General features: G+C 45.2%; 3 protein-coding genes across 3 annotated transcripts; all 3 read left to right on the top strand.

Moving 5' to 3' along the window:
• Positions 1 to 359: 359 nt before the first annotated feature.
• slc61a1 (solute carrier family 61 member 1) lies at positions 360 to 3,095 on the top strand. Its single transcript, XM_084680837.1, has 2 exons — positions 360 to 503; positions 995 to 3,095. The coding sequence occupies exon 2, from the start codon at positions 1,067 to 1,069 to the stop codon at positions 2,510 to 2,512; it is 1,446 nt and encodes a 481-aa protein (XP_084536963.1). The 5' UTR covers positions 360 to 503; positions 995 to 1,066; the 3' UTR covers positions 2,513 to 3,095.
• A 115-nt stretch (positions 3,096 to 3,210) lies between these two features.
• Positions 3,211 to 7,406, top strand: LOC146251758 (protein lifeguard 2-like). Its single transcript, XM_084680838.1, has 12 exons — positions 3,211 to 3,830; positions 5,045 to 5,162; positions 5,296 to 5,384; positions 5,555 to 5,619; positions 5,809 to 5,862; positions 5,973 to 6,023; positions 6,119 to 6,158; positions 6,326 to 6,363; positions 6,585 to 6,672; positions 6,819 to 6,914; positions 7,050 to 7,103; positions 7,192 to 7,406. The coding sequence occupies exons 1-12, from the start codon at positions 3,816 to 3,818 to the stop codon at positions 7,336 to 7,338; spliced, it is 855 nt and encodes a 284-aa protein (XP_084536964.1). The 5' UTR covers positions 3,211 to 3,815; the 3' UTR covers positions 7,339 to 7,406.
• Positions 7,407 to 8,729: 1,323 nt separating this feature from the next.
• On the top strand, positions 8,730 to 15,722 carry senp1 (SUMO specific peptidase 1). The gene is made up of 18 exons (XM_084681198.1): positions 8,730 to 9,334; positions 9,560 to 9,618; positions 9,701 to 9,897; positions 9,989 to 10,070; positions 10,168 to 10,363; positions 10,570 to 10,723; positions 10,923 to 11,041; positions 11,159 to 11,445; positions 11,562 to 11,625; positions 11,723 to 11,761; positions 11,897 to 11,981; positions 12,152 to 12,295; positions 13,030 to 13,161; positions 13,361 to 13,564; positions 13,753 to 13,832; positions 14,178 to 14,262; positions 14,355 to 14,450; positions 14,537 to 15,722. Exons 1-18 carry the CDS (start codon positions 9,201 to 9,203, stop codon positions 14,597 to 14,599), a joined length of 2,220 nt encoding a protein of 739 aa, XP_084537324.1. The 5' UTR covers positions 8,730 to 9,200; the 3' UTR covers positions 14,600 to 15,722.
• The last annotated feature ends 131 nt before the right edge of the window (positions 15,723 to 15,853 follow it).

The raw sequence follows: 15,853 nt of genomic DNA, 5'->3' as shown, positions 1-15,853 counted from the left end.
ATATATATATATATATATATATATGGGATTATTAAATGAAAATGCAAAAGGACTTTGTCAGATAAGGTGTGCTTAAAAAAAAAAAAAAAAGCAAATTATAGCCTATAAATTAATAGGCACATGAACCGAAAATGTTCACATCGACTGATTTGGCATTGCAGTTAAAGCTTTTGTCTGATTTTGACATGTAGCGAAGGATTTTACTGGCATTCAATTTCGTATTGCACAGTTCATGCTGCAATAAAACCAGCTAAAGTAGCCCTTCTGTCTAAACACCCTAACAGTTGGGCCATGCTCTGACAGAAAGGGAAAGACTGCCACCCTGCGTTTAACGGATATATTGTTTTATAACACGGAAGTATGTTGGATGACGTTGTTTCTAACATGGGTTAGCTACCTAGTGGCAAACAATCAGCCTCTCGAGCTACATAGTGAACTTGATCGTTTATTACAGCAATGATTTGATTATATTAAGTGGCATGGAGACAGTATCAAACAACGTGGTAAGGATTGCTAACTTTTTGAAAATTATAAAGACTGGATAGTTAAAAAATATATATAAAAAGCTCTAGCTAGCTAGCAAGCTGTACTCATCATGCCCATCTACAGTAGCTAGCAGCTTTGCTAATTCAGGTTGCCATACAGTAGCTTTAAATTATTTTTGTACACAATTGTGTAGTTTTAGGGGTAGGCCTATGCAATTCAGATAAACCGTCGCTGATTAGTGCGAAACTAAGCTAACTAGATAGTTACAGCGGTAGGGTAATTGATATACAGTACTATCGGCAGGTGTTTATGAACCTCTGCCAGCCATTGATGAGTTGCGTCCTACCTAGCATACTGTACAACAGCAGTCACTGATAACGTGGCATGTTTTTAAATGGCGGTGGACTAAATGCCGAATCTCACTGACAAGTGTAGATTATCTAATTGGATTTAATAACCATGTTTACTAATTGGGATGCTGTTTGTAACGCGTTATCTTTCTTCACAGCTTTTGACTTATCCTCTCAGGACAAGACTTAAGAAATCTTGAACGACAGGAATATAAAGAGCATATGCCATCATGTTGATGACAGCGTACCTGGCCATAGTACTGTTGCTGGCACTTTGTGTCTGCTTGGAGCTCACCGCGCGCCGCGTTACCCCTCCCCAACCAGCCCCCACGGCTGTCGCCAACCCAGTTTTCCGACGCTTCCAGGCCCTCTTCCTACGAGGCTATCTACTAGCTCTATGGGCTGACTGGCTCCAAGGCCCCTACCTGTATAAACTTTACCGCCATTACAGCTTCCTGGAGTCCCAGATAGCCATTTTGTATGTGTGTGGTCTGGCATCATGTGTGCTGTTTGCTCCTGTTGCTTGCTGGCTGCCACAGGCCCTGGGTCGAAGGCAGACCTGCCTGCTCTTCTGTGTAGCATACTCTGCCTGCTGCCTCACCAAACTCTCAAGGGACTACTTTGTTTTGATAATTGGCCGTGTGCTGGGAGGCTTATCCACCTCCTTGCTCTCCACCACCTTCGAGGCCTGGTATGTGCACAGGCATGTGGAAGCCCATGACTTCCCCAAGGAGTGGATACCCAGCACTTTCGCGATTGCGGCTAGCTGGAACCATGGGCTGGCTGTCGCCGCTGGTCTGGTGGCTAATCTGCTAGCCGAGTGGCTTCATCTGGGGCCGGTGGCCCCCTTCCTCCTGGCTGTCCCCTTTCTGGCTGCGTGTGGCTGGGTCGTACTAACCGATTGGGGCCGAGAGGAGCGAGAGGGAGAGCTGGAAGGGGAGAAACATGCCTGTCTGCTGAGTCCTCCTAATGCCGCTCAGGCTCGCCTGTCAGCCAGAGCCCGCTTCTGGAGAAGCTGCCAGGAGGGGCTCCGCTGTCTGTTGTCCGACAGGAGAGTGATGGTCCTGGGGGCAGTCCAGGCTCTGTTTGAGAGTGTCCTCTACATCTTCGTGTTCCTGTGGACTCCCGTGCTCGACCCCCACGGCCCCCCACTGGGCATAGTCTTCTCTTGCCTCATGGCTGCCAGCATGGCAGGCTCCGTGCTGTATCGCCTGGCTACCTCCACCCGCTACCGGCTCCAGCCCGGACACCTACTCTGCCTGGCCGTACTGCTGGCCTTTTTCTCCTTCTTCATGCTGATCTTCTCCACCGCCCCAGGCCAGCCCCGGCCCCACGAGTCTCTGCTGGCCTTCCTGCTTCTGGAACTGGCCTCTGGCCTCTACTTCCCTTCAGTCAGCTTCCTCCAGGGCAGGGTGATCCCTGAGGAAAAGCGGGCTGGGGTATTGGCCTGGTTCAGGTTGCCCCTTCACCTTCTGGCCTGCCTGGGGCTACTGGCCCTCCACGGGGAGGTGTCGGGGACCGGGGGTGGGGAGGAGGGCAGTGGGACCAGGCACATGTTCGGGGGTTGCGCTGCCATGATGCTAGGGGCTCTGCTGGCAGTGGTCAGCCTTTTTACCCTGGGCAGAAACGACACCGAGCTGAGGCTGGAGGGAGCCAGAGGAGAGGGAGAGATATGAAGTAGAGCAGGAGGAATACAGTTACTGACTTGTCTGGGATTTATTTTCTGCATGATTGGAAAAAAAGACAACAATCATTTAATGTTCCCCAAATGTTGACCGGGGGGGGTGTGGGACGTATGTAAGGGGTGGCTTGGTATGTCACTCACTAACCCTTTCTGCTATTTATGTTACTTTAATTTCATAAAACAACAAATAGTTTCCTGTGACCTGCGTCATCGCAGATTATTTCTGCGCACTTCCCAAGCAGTACTTGGTTAATCCACTAGATGGTGACAGTGATAAGCACCATTTCATGTTTATCAACTGCGTGGTCTGGTATGTAACTAGAGGACAGGATGAAGATATGCTCCTGGGCAATACAAATGTTATTACATAAATACAATTGTTTATATGGTTACTTTAGTAAGAGGGAAATGTGGAACACATGGGCTCTAGGTATTATCAGTTTGGAAAAGGAAGGGGTTATTGATGGTTTGTGGGCCAATATATGAATCTCAGTCTATGTTCTATTAACAAAAATAATCATTCCATTGTTATGGGGCTTGTACATAAGTAATAAATCATCTTTTATTACAAACAAGTTGAATGTAGTTGTTGCTTTTATTTCTGCTTACATAATGAGTCATCGGTATCTGCTGAAGGTTACAAGGAATATCTGTAAATGTTTTTTTACTAAGGATTCGTGTTTTGCATAGATTATTGGTGGTTAAGCTTGAAGTATCTCAAATTTGTATTTTATTTGTACCTTTTGGGAGAATAAAAGTGATTGTGATCACTTTGCTTTGGATAACTTGAACATTATAAAATGCTTGCCCCCACAATCCTTCTCTTGAACATTCCAGAATACTTACCACCTGCAGTCCCCCCACTTGATTTTACTGCAGACCTAGAATTCCAGATCACTCTGGTCTTTTCTCACTGCCTCACAGTGTGATGCATGTCTCATACAATTGTCCTCCCCTCTTTCCCATGACATATTGGTACAGTCCAAGCCTCCCTCTTCAAGGCTGTATCGCCTGGATGTTGCTAGAATGTCTGTTTAATTGAGGGGAGGGATTGGTGTGTGTCGTTCTATAACTGCGTTGTTTTGGGTTGACCCACTGCATCACCGTCAGAGGGGGGTTTTAATCCTAGCGTCAGAAAGACGAGGCAGTGTTCCCAGGCTATATTCTCAGCAGAGTCATTCTCTTCTCAAGTGACTGCAAGAAGTTGACTATCCAGACAGGCAACACCAGGGCTTTCATTGACTAGTATAGACGTAAACACAGGCACCTGACAACCGACACCACCCAGAGGCATCATGACACAGGGAAAGGTAAGGAAGGCATATTCACATCACATGTTTTTTTCGTACTATATTTAGCTGATATTCTATTATTTATTGTTCCCATATTTTTTTGTATTATGTAATCATACGTTACCTATGTTGTGTCCATCAACCTGGCTATTCTATGGCACTACTCAGCATGAATAGCAACACATACTGATTTCATTTATGAGTGTATAGACTATTAATTGAAGAAATATATATTGACGCATAATGCAGTTTAATTTGACTGGTAACATAAGAGGTCTACATCAGTTCAGACTCGTATCATCCCCATGCCAAATAAGGGTATCATCCTTTTGACACGGACCTGATATTTCCCAGGGCACTGACGTAGTGTTTAATTCAACATTGATGATGTGTCACTCTTGGGTAATTGATATTTTTGTTTGGCGAAAACAATACTTTGTTGTAATTACCCTAGCCTAAATAATAAAACAAGTACCTACTGGAACAGCATTAAGTAGGAAGGATTTGGGGTGGCAGGGAATATTCTAGATGCTCTACCATTCAGTTTAAGATGATGTGGGGGAAAATAGTGAGAGGATACGAGAGGATACTGTATTATACAGTATTTACCTCTGTTGGATCATCTTCCCTCATTATCTTTAGGACGGACCACAGTGCATCCAAACAATATAGGATTATACATGCTCAGACATAGTTTAGGCATCTGAGAATGTACTTATGTTTATGACAAAATATGCTCCTCCAATAATTCCAGTTGTTTCTTTCCATACACAATCTCAGGTAGTCCTCTATCCCCAAAATGGCAATACTGTACTATGTGCCAACCAGCACTGTAGTGTTATTTGCGGTTAGATGTGGAGGATGAGAAAGGAGACGAATGTGTCCAGAAGAGCTCAGGGCAAGACTGACCAGCTGTTCAATCAGCAGTAAGGTTGCGTAACACCTCATTCACTCTAAAACAGCCAATCCAGTGTGTCTGAAGCTCCGCCACAGCAAAGGCCAGACGCAATCAGTAGGCCATCAGAGGATCACATTAATCCAATATTTAAAAACGACAAATATAGTCAGAATTTTTTCACGAAAAGTTCAATAAAAGTTGACATGACTTTAAGAGGACATTATAATCCTTGTAATCCTCTGTGGAAGAGCCTTAGTTTATAGATAGCTAGTGTTTAGTCAGCATCTATTGATCTGGTTGTCTGTAATCTCTCTGATGTTTTTGTTACCTCTAGCTGTCCCTAGCTAACAAGGAAAATGAAGCTGCTTGTGCGGGAAACAAGGATTCCCTGGGAGCTCCCAGTGGAATGGCAGTACCCCCAGAACCTCCTTCCTATCAGGAGGCCACCACAGGTGAAACACATTATACTTCTCTAAAGTTCCTTTTAGTAACTCATTATCCACCAGTGCTAAGATGATTACAGAGAAACTCAGTAATTAACCTACAGGGAAGGGAAGATGACCTGTGTGTGTGTGTGTGTGGCAGGTACCAGCCCCTGCTACAGTGGCGATGCAGAGATGCTCACTGAATTCAAATGGGATGACAGAAACATCAGGCGTGTCTTCATCCGCAAGGTAACTACTTTTCATGAAATCTCCAGAAATGTTGTGGTCAAGACTGGGTTGTTCTGAGTAACAGCTTTATTTTCCCTTCAGTCAGCACAAGATTCTGATTGATCCTATATTGTACACACATACTTGACAGCGTTTATGCAGGACCTGTTACATGGTCTACCTTTCCTTAGGTGTACTCCATCTTGATGATCCAACTTCTTGTCACCCTGGCCATAGTGTCTCTCTTCACTTTCTGGTCAGTGTCCCAATTATTCCTCAGCTCCACTATATGTACATGATATCCCCCATTGTAATTTCTCTTGTTTCAAGTATCCAATACACAGATATTTTGTACACATTTAATAAATAATACATACAATTGTGTTTCACAGTTGGTTAACTGTTTACTATCCAACAGTTATTAACTAGTCTCTGCTTCCTATAGTGAACCAGTGAAGACCTACGTGCAGTCTAACCCAGGGTGGTACTGGGCATCTTAGTATGTGGAAGAACCCTTCCTTTGTTCAAGGCATTATCATATATATTAAGAGTTAAAATAAAATGTAGATGCAAAATGTTTATTTGATTAGCCTGCTATCTTCTCCACAGTGCTGTGTTCTTTGTCACATATCTGACTCTCTCTTGCTGCTCTGCGCCAAGGTGAGTCCATGATTATGAAAGAGAAAAAACCCAACATGAGTTTTGTTAACAGCGGACCTTAGAGAATGTTCATCTCACCCTACTGTCTCTTACAGGAGGAAATTTCCATGGAATCTCATCCTCCTCGCTATCTTTGTGGGTATCCAATGACGTTTCTAAATATGTGTGTACATGAAATTGTGAATCAAATGAATGTAATAGTAGAAGGAACCGCCATAGCTGCTTCTATAACAAAATACTTATATTCCCCAAATTAAGGTTGATGCAGTCATATTTATGTATTACAATATCTCTTGTTGCAGACCCTTGCCCTCGCCTATATGACAGGAATGTTATCCAGGTATGGTTCTCTGTTGTCTCTGAGTCTGAATGACAGTGTGTGTCCCACCAGTCACTGTGTCTTTATATATTCTGCATGCATCCTCTGTCAGTCTCAGTACAGCCAGCAAGTTTGCCTTTGTGAACTATTTGTTTTCATTAGTGAGCTACCCTAAGGGTTAAGCAGTTTTTCTGAAAACAAAATGCACACAGTACATACAACCACTTTTCTTTTTTCTGTAGCTTCTACAATACCAAGTCTGTGGTGATGTGTCTCGGTATCACCTCCCTGGTTTGTTTGACGGTCACAATTTTCAGCTTTCAAACTAAGGTGAGACAAATATCGAAACACATGAAATTGTTACCTCAATTACTTTGCCAAACCTTTAGACTTCACCCTTGTAGTCTAAGAAGGGCTAACATCTTGCTTGTCTCCTTATCTTATGCCTACTGTCTCCTAATCTCCTAATGACTCAGTTTGACGTGACATCCTACCAAGGCGTGCTGTTTGTCTTCTGCATGGTCATGTTCATCTCTGGAATTGTCCTGTCTGTGGTCTTGCCCATGGGCTATGTAAGTATATCTAGCCATAGTCAAATCTACCCATTGCTTTTTTTGTAGAAACTAATTTGAAGCTAGTTAGTTTTATGTAAAATAAGTCTATTCTATTGGCAAATGAATCCGTGACATTCTCTTTCTGTATTGCAGGTTCCCTGGGCTCACGGTGTCTATGCTGCTTTGGGGGCCTTACTGTTCACCATGGTACGTGTACAACTGACGCCTTCAGATTCATGTGTCAGGACAGCAGCATCCTCAGAAGGATTAACATCCTCTGTTTCTTCCTTTGCAGTTTTTGGCCTTTGATACTCAGATGTTGATGGGGAACAAGCGTTACACCATCAGTCCAGAGGAATATGTCTTTGCCACCCTTAACATCTACCTAGATATCATCTACATCTTCTCTTTCTTTCTCCAACTGTTTGGAACCCGGGATTAAACCTGAGATGAGTTGGAACAAATCACTACTTTTTTCTCCAACGAATAAACATCTCACATAACTACCGACACTGTCTGCCACTACTTATCCTTCTTTCTTTGGCATGACATTGACAATTTTCCCAGGTGTGTGGTTGTCTTGTTTACAGTTGTACACAGTTCTTTACCCCAGTTTATTGCCCTACTTTTTTGCCCCATACAGGGCATACTGTCAGCCTTTCCTAAATGTCACGATATCTTAATGTAGTCATGTGTCTCTCAATGGTTGTCCATAGCAGGATTTGACTCTAGAAATAAATAAATGCATGAATCCCAGTAATGATGCCAACATGTTGACATTATACTCTTGTTAGATCAGTGAGTAGAACATTATTTCAGTGAATGATGGGAGCACATGTAGAGGTGTCTTAGCTCTAAGAATATAATATATGGAGATTCAAGACTGATGTTTTGACATCTACCCCAATGATTGCAGGCAGGAAAGCCTAACTGCCTCAACAGAATTGCAATAAACTAGAGGTGAAGTTAAGTTATTTGCTCTGTTCATCCACCTTGCTTTTATTTGTAGTATCATGGTTTCTATTGAGTGCACAGACCTCAGTACTAGCATTTAATTTCATTGAAGTTTAACCCTGAGGTTTGAATTTATTCATTGAGGTTGTGTAATGCCAATGACACTGGTATTTTTAATTATTTGCAGCATGATGCAGTAATTGGCTAAAGTGTGAGAGAATCCTGTGTCACATTTGTGAGGATAAGTGACAGATGTTTTATTTTTTAAGACCCCCAATGTTCTTTTTCTCTGGTCTGGCTGGAATGTGGCCTTGGAATACTGTTATATTGCATTATGTGTGTGTAATTTGCTGTGTAAATATGCAGCTTTTGGCCAAATGCACTGTGTAATATAATGTTGTAAAAATTTGATTTAATTTGCTGTACATTCAAATGTATTTGTATTAATTTATTAAAGAGGAATGGGAATTGTAGCCTCCTGTATTCATTTTATGTGTCATAAGACTTATTTTGCAATGCTATATCCTTTGTATCATTGTTTAATTTAAGAATACCATTTTGTATTTAGAAAGATAGTTTCAGTATATTTTCCTTTAACCATGTGAAGTGAGTAATTCTGAATTGCCATTTGCAAGATGTGAGTTAAAGTACGATTTAAGAACGTCTCATTCCTATTTAAATAAAAACTATAATATATTTGTTTACATCTATGTACAGATACTTTTTGACATAGTGTGTACATATTTGTGTGAAGTGTTGCAGAGTATAAGCCAGTTAGGCCTGTCTCATGTGACTAGGGTTTCCTTTGCACGAAGTCAACCATTCCCTAACGAGAGCACTCATTTGCTAAACCAATGACAACGTTTCATAGTGGAACGTCCAAATCGGCCATGTTGTGGTTTTGAATAAGGAAGAAGCGGGAGAGGTTATCTTTTAGCGAGTTATTCCACCGTATTTTCAGTTTAAAGTCAACTTCTGCACCGTTATTCTATTTCTGGAGTCAATTTAAGCTTTATTCGGTGTTTTCTAATGTAGCTTTGTTAGTTAAATACTCAAGTAGAAATTGCAACATAGTAAATATCTCTATCCAACAGTTCGCTAGCTAGCTTGCTAAGTAAGCTAGCTAGCTAGCGTTAGCTAGCTCAATTTGAAGAAGGTAGAGTATCTAACATGATGGTAGTTCGCTAGCTAGCAGTGTTAGCTAGCAAGCGAATAAGCCACAGTTAACCTACCACAGGCGAATGACGTGTAGTGTCTTAAGGTGTTTTGGCTCCGTTAGGAGGTGGGTTGGAAGTATCCATAGTAGCCATTTATTTTTCGGCGAGTGGAAGCTTCTGAACTTCTCCAAACATGTTCAATAAGATTTACGAATGGATAGGAACAGGCTTTGGCAACCTTCGCAACGGAGCGCCAGATGCGGACCAGCCAGATACACATGGAGTACAACCGGGTGGTCCAAGTAGGAAAAAAAGATCAAATGACTGGTATGTTTTGCCAACTGGCTTTAGCGTTGTATCTAACTTAGGATAACAGTGTCAGTTTTCTTGATTTTTGTTTAGGACATTGACACACGTGGATCGCAAAGGTGCTGACTCTGCAGGTTTACTTATGCCTCTGGGTTTGCAGAAGTTCATACATCAAAGGGGGACGGGTTTGGAACTTAAATTTTCAGTTATCCAATTTCACAAACTTTTTCTCACTCAATCAAGTTTGGAGGATGGAGATACGCTCGATCAAGATGGCATTGCAGTGAAGAAGTCTCGTATGGGTAAGCAGCAAACTTAACTTCATTTTGACATGTTGATACTTGAACCTGTCCGAGTGTAGAACTGACGTGTACTCATCCCCAGGTGACCTCATAGACTCAGTCAAGACAGCAGCTGAGGGGATGAAGAGCCACAGCACCAACGTGGCCTCATGGGTCAAAAACAGTATGAGCCCCACCTTGGGAACCATCCTGCCTGCCTCCCCCGGTCCCCCTTTACAGCACCAGCCGGGACCCTCGACATCCACCTCAGCTTCATCAGCTGCCTGGCCGCACAGTGAGGTGTGTGATGCTTCACCTACATGTGGACTACTCCACGCTCATTTTGTTAGACATCCCATTTTGATTGAGAAACATTTGTTCTTGTTTGCAGGCCCTCGAGAGGAACACTGCTTCTATGGATGGGACATTTGCTGCTCCCGCAACGACTCTGGATTGGAAGACCTCAAAATCAGGCAAGAATGTGTATGAAAACATTCCTGCTGTTGCCTGGCAACCGCGGCAATGGAGCTATGGATATTAACAAGGTATGCACTTTGTCTCGGTCTGCAGAGTCGTTCCGTATCGAGAGGTCCGTGATGGGTTCAAAAGTGTGCAGACGGCAAGTGTGTATGGGCCTGGCCCAACGTGAGGCGCCCAAAACCAACGGGCACCCCGTCAGTGTGCCACCCTCCTCTACCCCCACAGCAGCCTGCCCTCCTCCACGACTGGGCAGGCCCCTCAACCTCCGACCACATGGAATCACAAGGCATGTCCGCCACTTCAGAAATGCAGGGCCGTGTTTGCAAGGACATCTGAGGGCGTCTGCACTTTTTCATGAGTCTTTTCAGTACCTGCTACTCTGTGGAGCTTCACCGTAGACGGTGAAGAACTTTCCCCGTCAGTGTGACGGGTCATTTGAACCCGACATGTCAAAAGCTAGCCCCCCTCTGTCTCTCTCTCTCGTCCCCACAGCCTGGACACGACACCAGGGGCCGTGTCAGCGGGCAGCAGTTCCTTCACCAGCATGTATGAGAAGACCTTCCCCATCAGGGTGGTGCAGAGTCCCTCCCACAGCGGCTCCTTCAGCCGCCTGCTGGGCGCCAGGCCCCGCTGCACCGCTCAGGAGGTCAGGGGATGCCGCGGGCTCGCTGGGCCCCAGTCACAGCACATTACAAACTTAGTTGTGTCGTCAAATGTCAAGTGTCTCTCAGAAGGGTGCCGGAGGGATGTTGAGATCCAGCGGTTGGCGCCCCGCTTGTACTTGATGAGGGAGCTTCATGGATGGTGTTTGGTTTTCTCCCCCCCTCCTTATCTTCTCCCTCCAGTCTGTCCGGGAGGAGGAGAAAGAGGTGTACAGACAGCTGATCACCATGGTCTCAGGGGGGCAGTCTTCTCTGCTCCACAACGGCAGCTCCCATGGGATGGTTCGCTCCCACCGAGACTTGTGAGTAACAGCAGCGTTCCCTCCTCAACCCGCCACACTCGGACGTCTAGGAGCACCTTGCTCCCATACCTTCCGTCGTCTCACTCCTTCCTCTCCCAACGACTCGCTCACCCGCAGCACCAGCTTCCTAAGCTCCAGCCGCCGTCTGCTGCACTTCTCCCCCACTGGGTCAGGAGCGGGTGAGGCCTCCGAGGGCCCCAGCGGACCTCCCAGCCCCAGGCCCGGCTCCAGCCAGGGCTACATCAACCTCCCCAGCCCCGGGGAGGGCTCCTGCAGCGGGGGGCTCGGGATCCAGGCGTGGGCCCCAGACTCTGAGCTCAGCCCCAGGGCAGCAGCTGCCGTCCAGTCGGTCCCCTCCCCGGCCGCCCTGCAGGACACCACCTCTCAGGACACACAGTCGTCAGGTGAAGTCACACCCATAGGGGATCCATTATGTCGTGGAATGGAGTCATTTTGCTGTTTCCATTGTGCTCCGATAAATAAACAAAACGCAACTCATCTCTTTGTCCTTGTCTTGCAGCCCATGATGGGGACTCTGTAATAATTGTGAGAGAACAGAAAGGCAAAAAGGCAGAATCTTCAAGGTACCTCCCTTTTTGTGTCCTAATTCTGTGTGTCAATATGGATGTTTGCATCTCCCATATTTCCCAGCTACCTTAACCTGGTTTGCTGTCTCCACAGTGCACCCTGCTTCCAAGCTGAACTATGGATCAAGGAACTGTAAGTTTGCCCCTACATTAAAAATCATATTGCAATTGTTACAATTACTAGATGATCGAAGAGAAGGGGTTTTGATGTATGGATACAACAGAGTTGCTGTAGCTGTGATGCTAACTGTACATCTGGCTGTCACAGGACCAGCATGTACGACTCCCGTGCTCGAGAGAGGCGGAGACAGATCGAAGAACAGGAAGCTCTCGCTGCCCAGCTGTTAAGACAGGTGAGTCAGAGCCAGTCATAGCGAGCACCTATTGTGAGCTACTGGTCACTTCCGAGAGAGCCGTAAACCAAAGGAGGAAGGAGGGATGCCTACGATGCCATTCACTGTATCTTCATAAGAAAGAGAATTGAGAAGGTCTGACGAGCCGGCCCGTCCTCTCTGCTCCCCAGCGGCTGACCGAGGAGAGCCACCTGGGCCGTGGGGATGTGGTGCTCCGCGTCCGGGTCCCCCTGGAGAAGGAGGTTCCACTGGCCCCGCTCCTGGAGGAGCCCACAGCCCTGGAGGAGAAACCAGAGTTCCCTGAACTCTCAGAGGTACGGTCGGTTTCATTCCTTCCAGCAGCCACATGCTGTCTTCTAGGAGGGGACCTTGGTTTAGTTTAGACAGGAAGGTCTTAAATAAGTTTCGAACATTACTTTTGATAGAGCATTAGTGGGTGAATCACCAGTTTCGGATGAATTTGATGACCGTAGTTCCCTAGAACTAACGGGTGAGATGATTGGTTTATGAGAGGCTGTGTGTGAGCCGGTGGAGCTGGCATAGAGAATGGGAGCGTTGACACGGCAGTGTTTCCTCTATGTTGAGTTTAGCCGCCACACATCAGCAGTGATAGAGTGCATGCGCAAACGAGCCACTGTGTGTCCTTGAGAACTTTAAGTCGTATAACCTGTGTTGTCAGTTCATTTAAGCCTGTTATTGTATTAGTCGATAGAATTTGCAAATTTAAATTAAGATAACTGGTGATTTTCGTTGTTTGTATTCTTCACCTGCTAGCTAAATTACACGTGGCGGTTGATTGGATAGCGATTGCTGAACACCCTTGCTCACGTTTGTATTTTAGGTGCCTTATTATGCTAAAGTAGTTACACTGCATTAAGATAATGTAATTAATAGTGGGTTTATTGTTATTATTTGCTACAGAATGCAAATGATGGGGGGGGGGGGGGGGGGGGGAGTGTTGTTGTTGGGACAGACCTGCCCCCACTGCTAAAAGAAATCCTAAAGGAAACCCTGCACTGTGTCCACTGTGGCTGTGTTCTCCCTGCAGGCGATGGAGGGGGAGGTGAGCAGGGCCCTGAGGGGAGGCGGCCAGGACGAGGTGCTGAGCGAAGGCTTCCGGCTCACCATCACACGCAAGGACCTGCACACGCTCAGCCACCTCAACTGGCTCAACGACGAGGTCAGAGCCCAGCACCCACAAACACTGGCCTCTACCGGCCTCTACCGGCCTCTCGTCTCGACCCCATTCCTCTCATCACATGGCCTCACTGTGTTGTGATGCCTGCTGCTTTTTTAACGTTTGCGAGGCCGGGACGATGTGAAATGAGATAACGTTCTCATAACGTATTGATCTGTAACAGCCTCTCTCCCTCTTCCAGGTGATCAACTTCTACATGAACCTGCTGGTGGAACGTAGCAAGGAGCCCAGCCTGCCCTCGGTCCACACCTTCAACACCTTCTTCTTCCCCAAGCTGCGCAGCGCTGGCTACTCGGCCGTCCGCCGCTGGACCAAGAAGATGGACATCTTCTCAGTGGACATCCTGCTGGTGCCCGTCCACCTGGGGGTGCACTGGTGCCTGTCGGTCAGTGTGCTCCGCCCCCTCCCTCACATGCGGGACCTCACCCAGAGGACACGCCCTCTGGCTGTTCTCCCCTTACCATGTCACAGCTGGTTGTTATAAATGCTATGTTGATTTGGCTAGATAAAGCGCCGTCCTCTTCTGACTTGGATTCACATGTTCACCAATGCTCTTGTTTGGTTTCCTCCAAGGTGATGGATCTCCGCAAGAAGAGCATCACGTACTTTGATTCCATGGGAGGAACCAATGACGAGGCCTGTCGGATATTGCTGTATGTTCAATCAGATCGGATAAGGGATTGTTGAATGCGATTCAAAGACATGTCATCTTGTCAAACGTAATGATGTTACTGGTAAAGACAGGGAGCTGGCCCCCTGGGTTCCCTAGTCCCTCTTTGTCTACATGTTTAGCTGCGACCAGCAGCTCTATCTTGGTCAGTCAGTTGGCACACCAAAAATTACATAAGTGTGCCTGTTTGTGGCTGTATCAAATTCGCACCTGTTAATCTAGCGTTTGAGAACATACAGTAGGTTGCAACTTTCTGGAGTGTATGCTTTCAAAGACTACAATGACAAACTTGTGAACTAAATGTAATCAGTTTATCACTTGGCTGTAGGAAATACCTGCAGCAAGAAAGCAAGGATAAGAAGGGCAAAGAACTGGATACCTCAGAGTGGACTCTGCAGAGCAAGAGACGCAATGTAAGTGCCAAACCAGAACATGGGGGGGATTTGTTCATGACAAGACTGGCAGCACGTCACGTGTCAACTTCCTTTCCTTATTCTCTTGCCAGGAAATCCCCCAGCAGATGAACGGTAGTGACTGTGGGATGTTCACATGCAAGTATGCAGAGTACATCACCAAAGACAAGCCAATCACATTCACACAAGTACGTACAAGAAGTAGCGCGTCATGGGTTGTATTGCTGGTGAACCAATCCAAGCTTTGCTAACATGCTTTCTTGTTTATTCCCAGAAACACATGCCATACTTCAGGAGACGGATGGTCTGGGAGATCCTGAACAGGAAACTGTTGTGAAATTGGGAGGTTTTTTTTCTTCTAACTTGAGCGATTGGACATGGAGCTGAGGTCAGGCGTGGCTGTCCCAGTTCTGCTGAAAGATCCAGTTAGTCTCACCTATTTAACAGACACTCAAGTGCAGAGATAGTCTGCCCTGGTTTTCTTAAGTTGTCAAAGCCCCACCAGCTCTGCCCTATCTGAAGACCTGATGCCCACCTGCCTCAGTTGGCATTGAAAGCACTGCCCCCTCCATCTTAGTGTCATTGTTTATTTGTTGATACTTGGACAGTTTTGCAATGAAACGATACTGTGTATTGCCCAGCAAAGCCCTCTGTTTTGTAAAAAATCTCACACTTCACTCCTACCCGAGTGTTTGTCCGAACTGCTTCTAGTGGCAGTCCAGGTTTACAGATTGATGTCCATGTCTTACAGAAAGAGAGAAGACAGTCCTGTTGGACCAACACTTTATTTTAAACCATTGCTACCCTTTGTATTTAGCGATTGTTGATATTTTTGTAATCTACTTGTTTGTTGCATCCAATAGAGGTTATTTTTTACATGAATATGTTCACTATCCTAAGGTTGTAAATATTTCAACCACCACACCTCAATCAATAAATATGATAAATTAAACTGGTGAATTTTTGGGTAAAAGGGCTATTAAAGGTCAAAGTATGGTGTTGGCCCTTTAACATTTTGACTCGGTTTAGTATAATTTATTTAATGTAGCAAGTAAATATCTATAGTGATGTTGAGGATGTTACAGTCAGTGTGATTAAGGCTGGGGGTCAGAAGGGACTGAGGGTTTGTACAGTATATGAAGCCAACTTTGCCCTTTTGATGGTAATGTAAGGTGTACATATCTCAGAAGGTAATGTTGTGTTCTGATCTGGACAGAGTTACGTGCCTGAGGCCAAATTGCAACTGGACGTTCATAGATAAGATGACGTTAAATCAAACAAGGCTTTTTTGGGAACCAATTTGTGGGAAATTGGCCTTTTCAGGGTCTTTTTAAATGTGCATATTTCTGCTTCTACAGTTTCTTGGACAACGTATTTAATATAAATTTTGTAAGTTTTTATCCTGTTTTGTATCTAGATTAAAAATAGTTTGAAAAATAAATGCAAGTATTGTGAATGTCTTGCAGTGTGCTGTCTACTTTGTGCCATTTCTAAAGCTACAGACACTCAGACACGTTAGACAAGAGTTTAACTGTAGCTTCAAATTACAAATATTTGAAAAGCTTCATGTTATAACAAACCATGTTATGAA

Source organism: Hypomesus nipponensis, chromosome 18 (assembly GCF_054491055.1).
Source record: "Hypomesus nipponensis isolate SF chromosome 18, ASM5449105v1, whole genome shotgun sequence".
NCBI lineage: Eukaryota > Metazoa > Chordata > Actinopteri > Osmeriformes > Osmeridae > Hypomesus > Hypomesus nipponensis.
Note: the sequence above shows the minus strand (reverse complement) of the source record. Positions and strands in the feature narration are given on the sequence as shown.

Bases quoted from the DNA above. Each gene is read 5' to 3' on its own strand.
- slc61a1 (XM_084680837.1), top strand. From the start codon at position 1,067: ATGTTGATGACAGCGTACCTGGCCATAGTACTGTTGCTGGCACTTTGT.
- LOC146251758 (XM_084680838.1), top strand. The intron at 6,024-6,118 runs GTGAGTCCATGA...TGTCTCTTACAG, and splicing joins TCTTGCTGCTCTGCGCCAAG to GAGGAAATTTCCATGGAATC. The intron at 6,364-6,584 runs GTATGGTTCTCT...TTTTTTCTGTAG, and splicing joins ATGACAGGAATGTTATCCAG to CTTCTACAATACCAAGTCTG.
- senp1 (XM_084681198.1), top strand. From the start codon at position 9,201: ATGTTCAATAAGATTTACGAATGGATAGGAACAGGCTTTGGCAACCTT. The intron at 9,898-9,988 runs GTGTGTGATGCT...TCTTGTTTGCAG, and splicing joins CTGCCTGGCCGCACAGTGAG to GCCCTCGAGAGGAACACTGC. The intron at 12,296-13,029 runs GTACGGTCGGTT...TTCTCCCTGCAG, and splicing joins AGTTCCCTGAACTCTCAGAG to GCGATGGAGGGGGAGGTGAG.